General features: G+C 51.3%; 1 protein-coding gene across 5 annotated transcripts in view; it reads right to left on the reverse strand.

Moving 5' to 3' along the window:
• Positions 1-9,278, reverse strand: part of Eml2 (EMAP like 2) — a 35,916-nt gene extending 26,638 nt beyond the window's left edge. The window contains exons 1-7 of one of the 5 annotated variants that reach the window (XR_003846929.1): positions 8,924-9,017; positions 6,154-6,372; positions 5,942-6,068; positions 5,746-5,850; positions 3,178-3,206; positions 2,038-2,167; positions 150-299 (exon numbers count right to left, since the gene is read on the reverse strand). Coding sequence is in view for 4 of the 5 variants with exons in the window: in XM_008852046.2 (XP_008850268.1) it covers positions 150-299; positions 2,038-2,167; positions 3,178-3,206; positions 5,746-5,850; positions 5,942-6,068; positions 6,154-6,372; positions 8,924-9,071 (908 nt within the window). In the remaining variant the exon portion in view is untranslated. Of the gene's footprint in view, positions 1-149; positions 300-2,037; positions 2,168-3,177; positions 3,207-3,741; positions 3,835-5,745; positions 5,851-5,941; positions 6,069-6,153; positions 6,373-8,923 lie in introns of those variants that run through there. The other 4 variants (XM_008852046.2, XM_008852045.3, XM_008852043.3 and 1 more) reach the window with 4 other exon arrangements.
• Between the last annotated feature and the right edge of the window lie 7,402 nt (positions 9,279-16,680).

The raw sequence follows: 16,680 nt of genomic DNA on the forward strand, positions 1-16,680 counted from the left end.
GTAGCTGGTTGGATGCATCACACCCTGCACTGGCTCTCACACACCATGGTGGCAGTCACTCGGAAAGAGGCCCAGTTGCCAACAGATTGGATCAATGCCCAAGCCTGTGCTTTCCCATCCCCCGCCCTGCCCCACCTCACCAGCCTCACCATTTGATGTCATCATTGTGTCCCAGGTAGTGCCGCTGTCTCTGCTCCTCCACGCTGTACAGTACAGCCACGGAAGCCACAAAGTACACCACCTCCCCAGTGGGCAGGAGGTAAAGGTTGGCCCTGCAGTCCCGGCCCCGGTAGCCATAGCTGGAGATACCCAGGGGCAGGTTAAGGAGCCTGTTGAGCAAAGTGAATGGCTCTCTGGACAGCCAGACCCCTGGAACATTCTGTCTCTTCTGCTGCCTCTGCAGTGGGTTTTTTGTTGTTGTTATTGTCCCAGCTGTCCTGGAACTGGCTATGTAGACCAGGTTGGCCTCAAACTCACAGAGATCTGCCTGCCTCTGCCTCCCAAGTGCTAGGACTAAAGGTGTGCGCCACCACGCCCAACCTTCTGCAGTGGGATAGAGGCCAGAGGTCAAGGCTAGGTGTCCTCCCTCAATCATGCCCCACCTTATTTTTTTTTCCACCTTAATTTTGACAGTCTCTCACTGAACCTGGAGCTCACAGATTCAGCTAGGCTGGCCGGCCAACCAGCCCCAGGGATCTTCCTGTCTCTGCCCCACCCTGTGCTGGAATTACAGACATACACTTGGCTCATTATTTTTTCCTCCTGTGGACCCTGGGAATGGAACTCAGGTCCCCATGCTGCACAGCAAGCACTTTGCTGACTGAGCCACGTTCCTGACCCTCTCTGGGTTATTTTGGCAGTGTCCCACAATGTAGCCCAGGCTGACCTCCAACTGACAGCAATCCTACTGTCTCCTGAGACTACAGGCCAGTCACCATGCTTTGCTAGGTCTATGTCTTGGGTCTTGACCCCTCCCTCAAAGCTGTGACAATGACTGTATGTGGAATATGGGTGTCTGGAAATGTAATTAGGATCTCAGGATGAGGTCATCCTACTGGAGATCCATGGGCCCTAAATCCAGTGACAGGTGTCTTTACGAGGGGCAAAGGGAGCCCCCTGTGAGGTGCACACCTGCAATTCTATCACTTGGAAGGCTAAGGTAGGATGCTGAGTTTAAAGCCAGCCATAGGGACACTCAAAAAAAAATCAAGGGCTTGTTAAGAGTACTTGCCCAAACTCCATGAGTGAAGGGCTGGGGGTGTGGCCCAGTGGTAGAGCCCCTGCCTAGAATTCCCCAGTGAGGGGCTGGGGTATGGCTCAGTGGTAGAGCTCCTGCCTAGAATCTGTCAGTGACGGACTGGGGACGTGACCCAGTGGTAGAGCACTGGCCTAGAATCCTCTCTGAGGGCTAGGTGTATAGCTTAGTGCTTGCCTAGCATGTACAAGGCTCTAGGTGCTATTCCTGGCACTTGTTTGGGGGAGAAGCTACTGTTTTATCCATTCCTACTTGTGAAATGGGTACCATGAAAATAACACCTTTATAACAAAAAATTTTTGTTCCAGAGTGGTGGCACCCACCTTTAATCCCAGCACTTGGCATAGATAAGCAGATTTCTGTTGAGTTTGAGGCCAGCCTAATCTACACAATAAGTTCCAGACCAGCCTGAGCTATATAGTGAGAAACAAAACAAAACAAAACAAAACAAGTGCTGTGCTAAGCCAGGAGTGGTTGGGTGCACTCCCACCATCCCAGCACTTGGTGAGAAGATCAGGAGTTCAAGATCATCCTTGACTACATAAGAAGTTCAAGGGTAGTCTGTGTCAACAAAGTGCTCTGCACACAGTCACTGTATTAAAAGCTTACAGAAGGGCAATCTGGCTACACTGCTTCCCTCTGTGCACCCTGAGCCATATCTGGGCTCCTGTGACTAGGTCAATCCCAGCTGAGGCCCCTGAGCACCCCTCTCCTGCTGAAAGCCCCTCTCCAAGACCTGCCCTCTTCCAAGGGGACAGGGAGGAAGCTTAGCCAAAGGATACACCCAGTCTAGCTTGAGCCGGCTGGAGGGTGGCTCAGAGCGTGTGTCCAGGCTGTACGTAGGTGCCAGCTCAGCCGGGATCAGCATGGGCACAGGGCGGCCCCGAAGGAACATCTTCACGGAGCCCTCCTCTGCCAAGACACCCTCAGAGGTCAGCCACACCAGCCCCTAGGCCTAATCCCATCCCTCTAATCATTATTATTACTATCATTATTTTTGTTATTTGATACAGGGTCTTTATAACCCAGACCGGCCTGCACCTCACTATGTAAGTCAGGCTTGCATGGAACTCAAGATAATCCTCCTGCCTCAGCCTCCCAAGTGCTGGGATTACAAGCCACCACATCCAGCCTTTACATGTAGACAGGGTCTCTCTAAGTGGCTCAGACTGACCTCTCCAATTTTCTGTCTTCCAGCCTCAGCTTCCCAAATGCTGGGGTTGCAGGCACTTAGCTCTATCTCTCTCTTTTTTTTTTGAATTTTAAAAGATTTATTATTTTTATTTTATGTGTGAGTATTTTGCCTGCATGTATGTAAAGTCCGAAGAAGATGTTGGATCCCCTGGAACTGGAGTTACTGGGACAGTTGTTAGCCATCATGTGGGTGCTGGGAATTGAACCCGGGTCCTTTGCTAGAGCAGCCAGTGCTCTTAACTGACTGCTGAGCCATCTCTCCACCACCTCTTTTCCTTCCTTTCTTTTTTTTTTTTGAGACAGGGTCTCTCTGTAGTCCCAGCTGGCCTGGAACTCACTATGTAGACCAGGCTAGCCTTGAACTCACAGAGATCCACCTGGCTCTGCCTCCCAAGCACTGGAATTAAAGGCATGTGCCACCACCGCCACCGGCTGCTTGCTCGCTTTCTTTCTTTCTTTCTTTCTTTCTTTCTTTCTTTCTTTCTTTCTTTCTTTCTTTCTTTCTTTCTTTCTTTCTTTCTTTCTTTCTTTCTTTCTTTCTTTCTTTCTTTCTTTCTTTCTTTCTTTCTTCCTCCCCCTTCTATCTCTCTTTCTTTGTTAATAAACAGGTGGAGAAAATCAGGACAGACAGGCAAAGGCCTAGCAGCCAGGACACCAGATCCCCAACCCTGACCCCCATCCCCCCAAGCCTAACAATCAATCAGGCCCCGCCCACCCTCCACACTCACCCATGCTGAAGATAACTTCTTTGGTTTTGCTGTCAGGATAAGATGCAATTATAAAAAGAAAGAAAAAAAGAAGTGTTTTAACAGGCAGATCAGATAAGTGAGGAAGTACTCCCCAACCCCGTGGTTCTGTGGAGGTCTCTGACGAATAATCAGGCGCGAAAGGAGCGGAGCGCTACCTCTCTGCAGGCCCTGTGCTTTGCTCGGTAGATCTTGCAGAGCCTAAGACACAGGCCCAGAGAGGCAGAGATCGCCAAAAGATCACACAGCACGAAGTGGCAGGCACTCGATCCTGGAAGACTGCAGTCTCTAAAGGACCCTCCCTCTTATTCAGCAAAATGCTCCCCGGCACTCCCTCCTCCCCTCCCTCCGCCTCATCCCAGCACCCCAAATTTCTGGCAGCCAGGTAAGCAGTGAAAGTTTAGAGGAAGGGGCGTGTCTCCACCTCCTCTCGGCTGCAGGAGAAATAGGGGAGCCCTTGGTGCTCGGTTCCCTGGTGGGATAGGTTAGGCCTGGGATCCAGGATCAAGAAGATCAGGCTCAGGGGTGTTTGCGAAAGGGTCTCACCAAGCTCCAAAGCAGCTCATGGCGGCGGCCGGCGGAGCTTCGGGGCCGGGGGTGGAGCCGGGACCAACTCCACGGCTTCCGGCCCTGGGAGGCGCCCGCCCCGCCCCTCCGTGCCCCGCCCTCTGCCCCTGACCCAGGCAGGGTGTGTGGGGGTGCACCGGATCCCCACAGGCGGGCCAGTGGAGTCCTGATTACCCAGCGCTTTGGGGTGGGGGAGCAGCGGAGAGACTAGTGGATCGCACAGACCTGGGATCGAGCTTGCCTGAGCTCAAATCCCTAGTTCTGCCCCTTTCTGGAAGCGTGGACAGATTGCCCAACTTCTGCCTCGATTTCCTCATTTTAAAAATCGCTGGCCTCCAGCGATTAAGAGGAACCCAGGTTCGGTTCCCTGCATCCAGCATCCACATGATGGCTAACAGCCACCTGTAACTCCAGTTCCAAGGGATCCAACGCCTCCGTTGGGCATTGCACTCATGTGGTGCACTTACATACATGCAGGCAAAACACTCATGTATATAAAGTAACAATAAATACACCTTTTAAAAAATGGGATAGAATATCTACACTTTCTAGGGTGCTTGTGAGAATGGAATGGGCAAATGCATTTAAGCCTGACCAGAACATATTATTACAGTGAAACTGAAATGTGCAGGGGGCAGTTGACATAGCCCAGACTCTCAACATTGGCCACACCAAGTGACAGCAGGATCACACCCTTACACTATGACTCTGCCCAAATCTTAAATTGACTCCACCTCTGATCACACCCACTGCCACTTTCTTTTATTTTTTTAATTGTTTTTTAAAATATTTTATTTATTTTATGTATATGTGTGTATTGCCTGCATGTAGGTAAGCACACCCGTGTCTTGCAATACCCTCGGAGGTCAGAAGAGACTGTTGGATCCCCTGGAACTGGAGTTACAGACAGTTGTTAGCTGCCATGTGGGTGCTGAGATTCAAACCTGTGTCTTCTGCAAGAACAGTCAGTGTTCTTAACTGCTGAGCCATCTCTCCAGCTCCCCACTTCCACTTTCTAACTTTGCCCTGGATTGGCTCTCTGTCTCTGTGTCTCTGTCTCCTCTCTCTTGAGACAGGGTCTCGTGTAGCCTAGGCTGGCCTCCAGCAGGGTATGTAGTGAGAAGATGACCTTGAACTCCCTGATTCTCTTGCTTCTACCTCCCAGCTCTGGGATGACAGGCAAGTACACTACACCTTTATTTATTTTTAATCCAGGCTGTACTAGAATTCACTGTGTAACTGGCCTCCCTCAATCTCTACTGTGGTTAGAGGCTTGAGCCACCATCACACTCAGCTTCCCTCTCTTAGTAACTGACAGCTCCCTCACCTCTTTCCTCAGACCCCACCAAGCATTCTGACCCTGCCCACTTTCTCAGAACCCAGTCCCAATGCTGTCCAAGCAATCTCTTAAACTTGGACCACACCCACTATGGCCCCACCCAAGTTTAAAATCCTATTTCCATCTGGCATCTTCTGGCTCTACCAGACACAGGCTCCTGAAATGACAGGTCCTCACTTGGTGGTAACCCCACTCTCCTCACCCCAGGTTCTGATTCTTCTCAAGCCAACTCTAACAGCACCCCCAAATTCCAACCGCACCCTTATCTTTAATTATTTTCCTTTCCCTATAGAAACTCTGAGTCTTGGACCCTGACTCTAGCCTGAGACTCAATGGAGACTTTCTTTTACCTTAATAGTCACACCCATGAACCTGGCTCCTCCCTAGCTTCCTCAGCTGCCCTTTACCACCCTTGTCTTTGGGGTTCGTTCCAGTTTCCTAACCTCTGGCCACACCCCCCAATTTTGGCCACGCCCCTGCAGGCCTTCCATTTTGACCAGGCTATCCCAACACTGCACCCAACCCTTGTGAACAAGCTCACCCCTCTCTAGGTTATGACCTCACGGTCAGGGGCTCCTCTCTAAATTCCCCCGTGCACTCACTCCACATCCTATCTGGGGTTCGGGCCCCACCCCACTACGTACCCTTCTTTTTTTGCGCTACAGTTACTGCTGGAAGATGTGGTTCGGCTCCGAGGGTCCTCGCGGCGCACCGAGGCCAGACGCTCAGGTGACAGGTAGCGGCGGCTGCTGTGTAAAGACCAGGGTGATGAAGGGATAACGCAAGTGATGCTGGAGCTCAGGCCTTTGCCCCTCAAGCCTCCTACAAGGTCTGCTTTACCTGCGCCCGGAGGTCGCCTCCTTCTTGGGGGAAGACGGAGAGGTGGCATAGCCGCCCACGCGTCGCGGGGGTCCCGAGCCATTGAGGGGTGTCCTGGTGATGGGAAGTCCCTTCAGGAGCTGACACACTGGAGCGATGGAGTTAGAGGATGGTGAGTGTGGGGTCCAGGCCTCGGGCCCGCCTCATCACAACCCTCCACCTAGACAGGATACCCGAGGCGGTGGTGCCCAGACGCGGGGGGGCGCGGCCCTTGGGGGTGCCCCTGGCGCGCAGTGCTGCGCCTTGTTCTTCACAGGCCCGCAGGCGACGCAACGCGTCCGCCAGCGCCGCCTTTAGGACCGCCAGTTCGTCTTCTTGCAGCTGCAGCCGCTGCTCCAGCGCCGACACGCGGTCGTCCACCTCCATACCACTGGTACCCGACAGATTGTCATCTGGAACGCCAGGGAGACGCTGGCTGCAAGGGGGCCACCAGGGGCTCCCAGGCCAGGAGCGTCCCGGGTCTTTCCAGGGTCTATCAGGGACCAGCCATGCTCCCTGCTTTTCCTGCACCCTGGGATGCTTGGAGAATGGCATGAGAAGAGGGCTCCCACAAGGAGGATCTCTCTCTCTCTCTCTCTCTCTCTCTCTCTCTCTCTCTCTCTCTCCTCTCTCTCCTCATCCCCCTCCCTCCTCCCCCATATGCATTCATGTGTTATGCATAGATAGTAGTAGCTAGATAGTAAATCCCAGGTCTGTCTCTAGCTCTCTCTAGCTCTCTCGCTCTCCCCCCTCCCGTCCCCTCCATGCGACCTGGGGGGGGTGATGGTGGTGGGGAAAGTCCCTTTCTATCTTGCAACATCCACCCATCCCAGAGCCTCACTCTGCTTTTAAGATTCTGTGACTAAGATGCTAAATACCTCTGAGTGATATCAGCATCGAAAAGATGACATCAACCTACTAGTGACAACGTTCTAGAGCGGGGCCCCACCGTTCTGACGAATATCAATACTCTATTGCAGATATGCACGTTCTCTCTCCGTATCTAAGACTTTCCAAACCAAAAGGTTGGGTCATGTTCCTCCCCCACTTCCCCTTCCTTTCCTCTCTTAAGGGGTTCGGCCCCCCCTCAAGCTGCAAGGATAGAGCGTCTACGACCCCTGGCGGCAGACATAGGGATTGCAGGCATCACTTAGACCCTAGAGACCCAAGCAGGCAGAGATGCCAAGGATGACACCGGATCCCTTGGCCTAGCCAGAGTTTCTCTCCTCTGTCCCCCTCCTTTTATGTAGCCTCTATACCCCACCCTAGATTTGTCTCTTTCCCTTCTCTTCAACCCACAGGTACAGTTTTCAGTGACTCCATCGCTCCCCCTTACTCTGTCCATTCCCTCCCCCAGGTGAGGGGGGGATGTCTTAGGTGGCCTTCCTCTCCCTCCCCTCCCAGACCATTCCTACCCAGACTCATTGCTGACCACAGCTGAGGAGGCCCTGAATCTCAGCCTGGTTTAAATAAAGATGGTATCAGGAACATGAGCGAGGCCGGAGGTTGCACCTGCCATCCTGTGTCCCTAGGCTGCCCAGCCTGTCTGTTGGGCTCCTGCACTGCAGCCTCTGGTCCCCCCCCTCTCCCTCCGTGGCCCAATCGCCTATCGCCCTCCCTCCCTCCCTCCCCCCACCTACTCAGCCTTCTCAGGTCCGGTGTTTGGATGAACCTGCAGAAGGAAGATGGGGGTGGGCTCTAGAGGTCAGAGGGAGAGTGCTGCAGAGAATTGAAATCCATTAAGAAGTCCCAAGATTCTATAGGTCATCACATTTTGCAAAAGGAAGAAATTGAAGAGAGAGGTGGGAGGGAGGGAGGGAGTTTAGAGACAAGGGTCACTTAGCCAGTTAGGGAGGGGGGTCAGGAGACAACCATCGGCCTTATATGGAGCCCTTTCTACCTACCATTAGTAATACTACAGTTAATTCTATATCAATTAGGCCCTGGATTACCATGTTTCCCAGAACATGATATATGGTTAATAAATCCAGAATAAAATAAGCCATTAAATATGGTACCTAACGCACCTTATGCACCCCAAATCAAATAGCTGCAGTACATGGGAGTCCAGAAGGTCAAAGTCACTTTTGCAAGGAAACACATCTTTTTTCCCTTTTAGGGGCAGAACCCATACTTGATCTGTCATCCTGCCCCTTAAAGGCAAAAAGGATGAGATGAACATTCTAGGTCATCTGCCAACTCCAGGGGTCTCTGGCCAAAGGGTGTGTGCCCAGGGGAGTGACCTCCAAACTCAGAAACAGCCCTTTCTCAGGCCCTTCTCCTAGGAGTGCCCTGGGGGCAGATTGACCCTGAGCAGCCAGCTTCAAGCTGAGGCCTTGGGTCTGATGGTCCCACCCAGTGACTCAAGTTCTCTGGTCTCTACAGGCCCAGAGACCAGCCCCCACTTTCCACTTCTCCTGTCTTCCCTCTTCTCCCTCTCAGGACCCCTCATCCGAGCTAGACACTCAAAATGGCCCTTTTGGGGCCATAGTCATCCGTCTAGGGAGAAATGGGTGGGAGGGGGGCAGGGCTGAAGACTGGGAATAGAGTAGAGGGGAAGTCCTTTGGTGTTTGACTGGTCCAATGCCCAGCCCTCAACTTAGCATCACCCACCCCACCCCCAGCTGTCTGCCTCCCCCTGCCATGCTAGGGACACAGAGTAGGGTCCCAGAGGGTTGAGGGGGGAGACTGGGTTCCAGGCTCAGCAGACACCCCCCCCCCTTCCAGGCCTTCCCTCCTTCTAAGCACAGGCTTCTTCAGGATATTTATCCTTCCTTCTATCTAGCCACCTTGGGAGCAGGTGGGACATCGGCTCTTGGCTTTGGGGATGGGGAACCTTGCTCCGGGGTCAAAATCCTGTTTATAGGGAAAACCGGGAGCTAAGGACTTGGAAGAAGAGGGTTGGGGCAAGAGGAGACAGGGCCAGCCCAGAGTGGGGCCAGGGTGGGAACTGAGCGGTCTCACCGTTGCAGTATTGTAGAAGCGAAGACGTGTCGTAGAGACCGCAGAAGGCCGGGCCGCGCTCCGCCATCGCCCCGCCACAGCCACAACCGGCCCCCCCAGCCCCAGCCCGGGCCCGGTCCCCCCCCCAGGCCCTGCCTCCCGTTGCCATAGCAACGCCCTTCGTTCCAGCATCCCCAGCTTGGCCCACCCAGCATCAGGCGGCCGGCGCCCAGCCTGGCACTGGGGTCATCCCCCAGGATGCCCAGAAAGGGGGGTCGGGAGACTGCACTGCCAGTCCCCAACACGATCTTCAGGCCAGGATTGGCTGCGTCCGGGTCCCCCCTAGGTACTGTCTGGTCCCGCCCACAAACTGAGTGCATTTTCTCTAGACCGCCCCCCCCCCTTGCCTGTTAGGAACCAATGAGAGCCTGTCGCACAGGCTCCTCGGCCAATACGGATGCAGACAGGTTGGAGGGGGCAGGGTCTTTCCTGCTTTTCATCCCGAAGCGGTAGCCCCCAGTTCTGAGAGGAGGATGAGGTGGAAGAAGACACTCCCCTATTCCAAAAACCTCTCCTAAATCTTTTATTGGATTTCCCAGAAGTTCCTTCGCATGATCAGAGCCTGACATCTAAACCTCAAGTCTGCCCAGGTACCCTGTGCGCAGCTGCGCTTTCATTCCAGCTGGGTCCCCAGTCCTTGTTTATTTGAGCTAGCCCCGCCCCCCAGAGGCTTGGGTCTTGTGGCAGCTAAAGTTCTATTCCCACCCCCAGAGCCATTAACCATGCCCCCGATTAACCTAAGAATTAAACTAAACCCAGAACCCAGAACCACACCTTCCTATAGGATTAGCTCCGCCCTCAAAATTTGACCCCGCCCCCTGGTTCACTAGCCCCCTCCCCTAGAGTCCTAGTCTGCCACAACAGCGTTATCCAGTCCGCATTTTGACACAGACCGAGTTGTTAAACCCAGACCAGCTGACCACGTCGGTACAAGCTGGCACCAAAGCTGGGGGTGGGGAGGGGTTAGGTGCTAAATCTGACAATGGATTTCAAGATTGGACTGCCTATCCCAAGTCTCCACTGAAGGTCAACGCCTAGCCATGATCCAGGCCAGGGATTCATTTTGTTTTATTTTGTTTTTGTGTTTGCGTTGTTCTGTATTTTTGAGAGAGTACCTCATTGCATACATAACGCAGGCTTGCCTCCAACCCAGCCTCCCAAGTATTGACACTACAGACAAGAGCCACCTTGTTTGGCTTTTGTTGCTTTTTATTTGAGTCAGGGCCTCATTAGCCCAGGCTGACTTTGAACTCCTGATCTTGATACACTTGTCTTCACTTCCCTGATGCTGGGGTTACAGATGTATACCATGATTCCTGCCTTTGTTTCCTTTCATTTCTTGGGAGTTCTTTTATTTTGTATATGAGTGTTTTGCCTTCATGTGTTTGTTCATGCAGTGCTGGCGGAGGCCAGAAGAGGGTGTCTGATCCCCTAAACTGGAATTACCTACAGTTGTTAGCCACCACGTTGGTACTGGGAATCGAACCTGGATCCTCTGCCAGAGGAGCCAGTGCACTTAACTGCTAAACCATCTCTCCAGCCCTGCTTTGTTTGATCTTTGTGAAGGGATTTTTCTGTTAGGCCAGTCTGACCTAAAACCCATTATGTAGCCTAAGCTACTTCCTAGCAATCCTGCCTCCACCACCCAGGTGCTGAGATTACAGGAAAATGCCAAGGCCCAGTTTCTAGACCTTGTTTTTCTTTTCAGTTTTAATTTATTTATTTACTTAATTATTATTTTTTTCTTTTTTAAAAGACAGGGTCTCCCTGTAGCCCTCAGCTGGCCTGGAACTCACTATGTAGCTCAGGCTGGCCTCAATCTCACAAAGATCCACCTGCCTCTTCCTTCCAGGTTCTGGGATTAAAGGTGTGCATCACCATGCCTGGCTTTTATTTTTATTTTGAGGCAGGGCCTCATGTACCCCAGGCTGGCCTGGAACTCTTTGTGTAGCTGAGGATGACCTTAAATCTCTGATTCTCTCATCTTCAGTCTCCTCCCTCCCTCCGGTGCTGGGAATACAGGGCAGCACCACGAGGGCCAGCTTCCAGAATCTGTGTGTGTGTGTGTGTGTGTGTGTGTGTGTGTGTGTGTGTGTATGTGCTCTGTGTGTGAGTGCCAGCAGAGGCCAGATGAGGGTATTGGATCCCTTGGAGCTGGAATAACAGGTGGTTTTAAGATGCATATGAGCCACCTGCCACTTGTAGTGGTGTGCCTGTGGTGGTCAGAGGATAACTTTTGGGAGTTGACTCTCTTCTTCCACTACATGGGCTCCAGGGATTGCACTCAGATGTCAGACTTGACAGCAAGTGACTTTACCCACTGAGCCACCTTTGCTGAACACAGACCATGTTTTTATAGGTAGAGAAGTGAGGCTGAAAGCAGAGTAAGGCTTCCCTCAGGACACACTGGAAGCTTTGGAACCAGATTTATCTGGGTTTGACTCCTACCTCCATCACATTCTGATTGTGTGACCCTAAGCTTTAGTTTCTGCATCTGAAAAGTGGAGTTCCTAGACCTGTGAACCTCCTTCCCCTTACTCAGCAGCTTCCTGAGAACTGGGTGTGGAACACACATCTATGATCCCAGCACTCTGAAGTCACAGGAGAAGGATCACAAGTTTAAGGCTAGCCTGGACTATACAGTGAGATTGCCATTAAAAACCAAGCTGGGATTGAGGCTTAGCGGTAGAGCACCTGCCTAGAATCCCCCAGTGTGGGTTGGGGGGCTGACTCAGTGGTAGAGTCCTTACCTAGAATCCCCCAGTGAGGGGATGGGGGCTGAGTTCAGTGGTAGAATGCTTGCCTAGCATGTTTAATGTTCTGGGTTCAATCCCCAGCAACACACACACAAACACACACACACACACACAGAGTAACCCGAGTACCTACTATATGCAAAGCTCTGTCCAAGGTTTCCATAGTGATCAAGTTAATCTCAAAGTTGCTTTCCTCCTTTCCACGCATGGAGGTGCATGCCTTTAATCCTCACACTTGGGAGGCAGAGGCAGGTGGTTCTCTGTAAGATCAAGGCCGGCCTGATCTCCATATCGAGTTCCAGGTCAGCTAGCTACGGGGAGATCCTGTCTCAAAAAGACCAAAAACAAAACAAAACAAAGTTGCTCTCCTAGATCTTGAGTTTAAAGATGGTGACACCACCATACACAAAATGAATAGCACCTAACACATACGTGTGTACCAGACGCTCATTCGAGCTCACCAGCAGCCCTAGCTTTAGTTTGTTTTGCCCATGAAGACGAGCACAGACCTGGGAAGAAAATTTCAGGCCCTGATAAGTGCTAGAAAGACAGTAAGAGACATGGAAGGAGAGGGGCTGGAGAGGGATGGTTAAGAGCACAGACTGTTCTTCAGTTCCCAGACCCCACATCAGCACCTGCCTAGAATCCCCCTGTGAGGGCGGCTCACAACTGCCTGTAATTCCTGCTCCAAGGGTGGTCAAAAGTCATCGGCCTCCACAGGTACATGACAGTGAATATTTTTGTTTGTTTGTTTCTTTGGGGTTTCATTGTTGTTTTGGTTGGTTTTGCTTTGTTTTGTTTTTGAGAACAGGTTTCCCTGTAGCCCCAGCTGGCCTGTAACTCCTTATATAGAGGAGACTGTGCTCCATCTCACAGAGACACCCTGCCTCTCACTCCCCAGTGCTGGGATTAAAGGCATGTGCCACCATGCCTGCCTGGCTTTAAAAAAATATTAAATATAATTTGATTTAATGTTTTACATTTTTATTTATTATTTTATTTTATGGGTATGAGTATATTGCCTGAATGCATGTAAGTGCACTATGTTGTGCAAAGCCTGTGGAAGTCAAAAGAAGACATTGGAGTCCCTGGACTTGGAGGAGTTACAGATGGTTGTTAGCTGCCATGTGGGTGCTGGGAACTGAACCCAGGTCCTCTGCAAGAACAGCCAGTGCTCTTAACCACTGAGCCATCTCTCCAGCCCCCAATATCTATTTTATATGTATGAGTGTTTTGCCTGTGTGTATGTAAGTACACCCCTGTCAAGCAATGCTTGCAGAGGCCAGAAGAGGGCATCAGATATCCTAAAACAGGATGGTTGTTAGCTGCCATGTGGGTGCTGGGAACTGAACCCAGGTTCTCTGCAAGAGCAGCTAGTGCTCCCAACCACTAAGCCATCGCTCTAGCTGACAAAATAAAACTTTTTGAAAATGGGAGGATGAGGCTCATTTAGAGTTGAGTACCTACATGGTGGTTAACAACCATCTGTAGCTCCAGTTCCAGGAGATCTGACACCCTCTTCTGGCCTCTGCAGGCAACATACACATATGGTGCACTTACATACATGCAGGGAGCACTTACATACATGCAGGCAAGACACTCATATACATAAAAATAAATAAAATTTTAAAAATTTTATTTCTTTTTCTTTTTCTTTTTTTTCTTTTTTATTTTTTTGTCTTTTTGAGACAGGGTTTCCCTGAAGTCCCAGCTGGCCTGGAACTCACTATGTAGACCAGGCTGGACTTGAACTCACAGAGATCCACCTGCCTCTGCCTCCCAAGTGCTGGGATTAAAGGCGTGCGCCACCATGCCTGGCTATTCCTTTTTATTTTATGTGTATGAGTGCCTTGCTTGCATGTGTGTAAGTGTACCCATTTCATGCAGTACCCTCGGAGGACAGAAGAAGGTGTCGGATCCCCTGGAACTGAGTTATGGATGGTTGTTAGCCACCATGTCGGTAGTGAGATTTGTTTTTTTTTTTTTTCTTTTTGAGACAGGGTCTCCCTGTAGGCCCCAGCTGTCCTGGAGTCACTATGTAGACCAGGCTAGTCTTGAACTCACAGAGATCCGCCTGCCTCTACCTCCCAAGTGCTGGGACTATAGGCGTGCACCACCACGCCCGGCTCGGTAGTGAGATTTGAACCCAGGTCTTCTGAAAGAACAACCAGTGCTCTTAACCACTGAGCCATCTCTCCAGCCCCAGAAATAAAAATAAAATATTAAAATATTTTATTTATTATTTTTATTTTATATGTATGAGTGTTATGCCTGCATGTAGGTTAGTGCAACCATGTCTCAATGCCCATGGAGGACAGAAGAGGCTATTGGATCCCCTGGAACTGGAGCTACAGACAGTTGTTAGCTGCCATGTAGGTGCTGGGAATCCAAACTGGGTCTTCTGCAAGAACAATGTTCTTTTTTTGTTTGTTTGTTTTGAGACAGGGTCTCCCTGTAGCCCCAGCTGTCCTGGAACTCACTGTGTAGACCAGGCTGGCCTTGAACTCACAGAGATCCACCTGCCTCTGCCTCCCAAGTGCTGGGATTAAAGGCATGTACCACCATGCCCAGCTTAGAATAGTCAGTGTTCTTAACCACTGAGCCATCTCTCCAGCCCCAAAGAAAAATTTTTAAATGAATAAATGCCACAAAAATTTAAAATCAGTAACAACAAACTAGAAGAAGGCTGTGTTAAGGGCTATTACCCTATTATCCTGTTTGGGGGGTGCCCCAGAGCACTGTGGGAGCCCAGGAGGGTCCAAGTGGTGGGGAATGGGAATAGATCCAGAGCATGGAACATGGCATGGTACCCAGAACTGAGACTGGTGGTTATGTTATGGACGGTGGAAGGGGAGGATATGCAAAGGTGTCACACTGGGTGCCTGTACTTGAACATCTCCTAGCCCCAGGACAGGGAGCTGAAGGGGCAAATGTCCATGTGATCAGAGTGACCTTGGGTTTTGCTCCAGTAAATGGCTGTTCTGAGCACACATTTCCCAGAGGAGAAGAGCAGTTGACAAACGCTTGTGTGTGAAGTGTTCAGCTGCTGACTGCTGGGTACAGTTAATGGAGTTCTTTTCCAAGGGCTCTCACAGATAGATGTCAAGAACTTGAAAGACAGGCGTGGGAGGGGGCTCTCCTCTGGAGGAGGAAGTGGGGGTAGGTAGAGTCAGGGTCTATGTTCTTTCTCTCTCTCTTCCTCTCCTCTCCTCACCCTCCTCCCCCTACGAGTCTGGAAATTGAATTTTGAAAGATTGTTCTAGGCAGTTTTTTGCATTGCCCAGGAACTGTGCTGCCTTGGGCAAATTACTTCCCCTCTCTGAGCCTTAGCTTCTTCATCTAGAAAATGGGGATTAAATCTCTGCTACAAGTCCTCCTGCCTCCACCTCCCTGAGTGCTGGGAATACAGTTTGGGTACTGTGAGACATCATGCTCAGTTTATGTGGTGCTGAATAGAACCTGGAGCTTCACGTATGCTAGGCAGATGCTTTATCAAATGAGCAACATCCTTCTGCCCTCCACACCTCCTCTGTGTCCCTTCTTTTTCTTTGTATAACTGGGCCTGGAAGTCAAGGCTCAGGCTTGTTAGGCCATCGACCTATCCACATCTACCTCAGGGTTATTTCTTTGGCCCCAGCCTTCCTTCCATCTTTGATGCCTGGAAAGGCCCCGTCTAGGCTCATCCACCACCACCAGGGGGCAATCGAGGACCTCTGCAGGTTGATCTCTGAAGCTGGGGAGGGATGGAGGGATAGATGTTTGTACGGAATTTGGGGGTGGAGGGTGGCTGGCGCTGTGTAGAGCCCCAGCTGAGAGCCCCTCTGCTCCCGTCCCACATCCTGGCCTTTTGAGCCCCTATCCCACCCAACGTGACATTATGTCAACACAGCTAGGCAGCAGCTTCTGGCCTGGACAATATTTGCCCTGGGGATCTGGGGCGATTGCCATGGAGACCGGCACCCCTCAGGCCTGGAAGAGGCTGAAGGGAGCTAACTGCATCTGCCTCGTCTCTTTGGGATTTGTATCTTTGGAAGAGTTGATACAGTCTTGTCACGCTGGGCTCTCTGTCCCTCTCTGTCTCTGTCTGGGTCTCACTTTTCTCTCTGGGTACTGTCATTGAGTCAACTGTTGGGTTGGTCTCCTATATCTGGGTATCTTTTTCCTTCATGCTCTGTGAATCCCCCTTCTCTGTGTTTCTGTCTTACCAGGCTGGGTTTTCTGTCTGTCACTGTATCACTTTGAAATCTCCCTCTTTACCTTGGCCTTTTTTCCTTCCTTCCTTCCCTCCTTCCTTCCCTTCTTTCCTTCATTCCTTCCTTCCTTCCTTCCTTCCTTCCCTCCCTCCCTTCCTCCCTCCTTCCTCCTCCTCCTGCTCCTTCTCCTCCTCCTTCTCCCCCATCTCCTTCCTCCTCCCCCATCTCCTCCTCTATATCTCACTCTCTCTATGTCTCACTCTCTCTATCTCTGTCTCTGTCTCTGTCTCTCTCTCAACCCCCCCTCCCCTAGCCTAGAACTCACTATGTAACCAGGCTAGGCTCAAACTCACAGAGCTCCACCTGCCTCTGCCTCTCAAGTGCTGGTATGACAGGCCTGAACCACCATGCCTGGTTAATGCAGTGCTGGAGACAGATCAAATCCAGGGCTTCCTACATGCTAGGCGAGCACTCTACCCACTGAGCCATAACCCTAGCCCTCCATATTCTTTATGTTCATCTCTCCCAGCGACTACTGTCTGTCCCAGTTCTGTCTCTTCCTGGTCCTGGTTTCCTATCTCCACAGATCCTGTCTGTGCAGCTGTATGTGCACACAAGGGCCCATGTCTCCCCGAAGACCTCTGGCTCCCAGGACGTCCATCCCTGTGACTGTTTCTCTGGCTTCCTGACCTCCTCTCTCTGCACCCCACTCCCTCCATTGGAAGTCACATTGCCCACAGGCTGTCTCGGTCACCCATACTGTCCCTTG

Source organism: Nannospalax galili, unplaced genomic scaffold, assembly GCF_000622305.1.
Source record: "Nannospalax galili isolate Female #2095 unplaced genomic scaffold, S.galili_v1.0 scaffold385, whole genome shotgun sequence".
NCBI classification, from domain to species: domain Eukaryota; kingdom Metazoa; phylum Chordata; class Mammalia; order Rodentia; family Spalacidae; genus Nannospalax; species Nannospalax galili.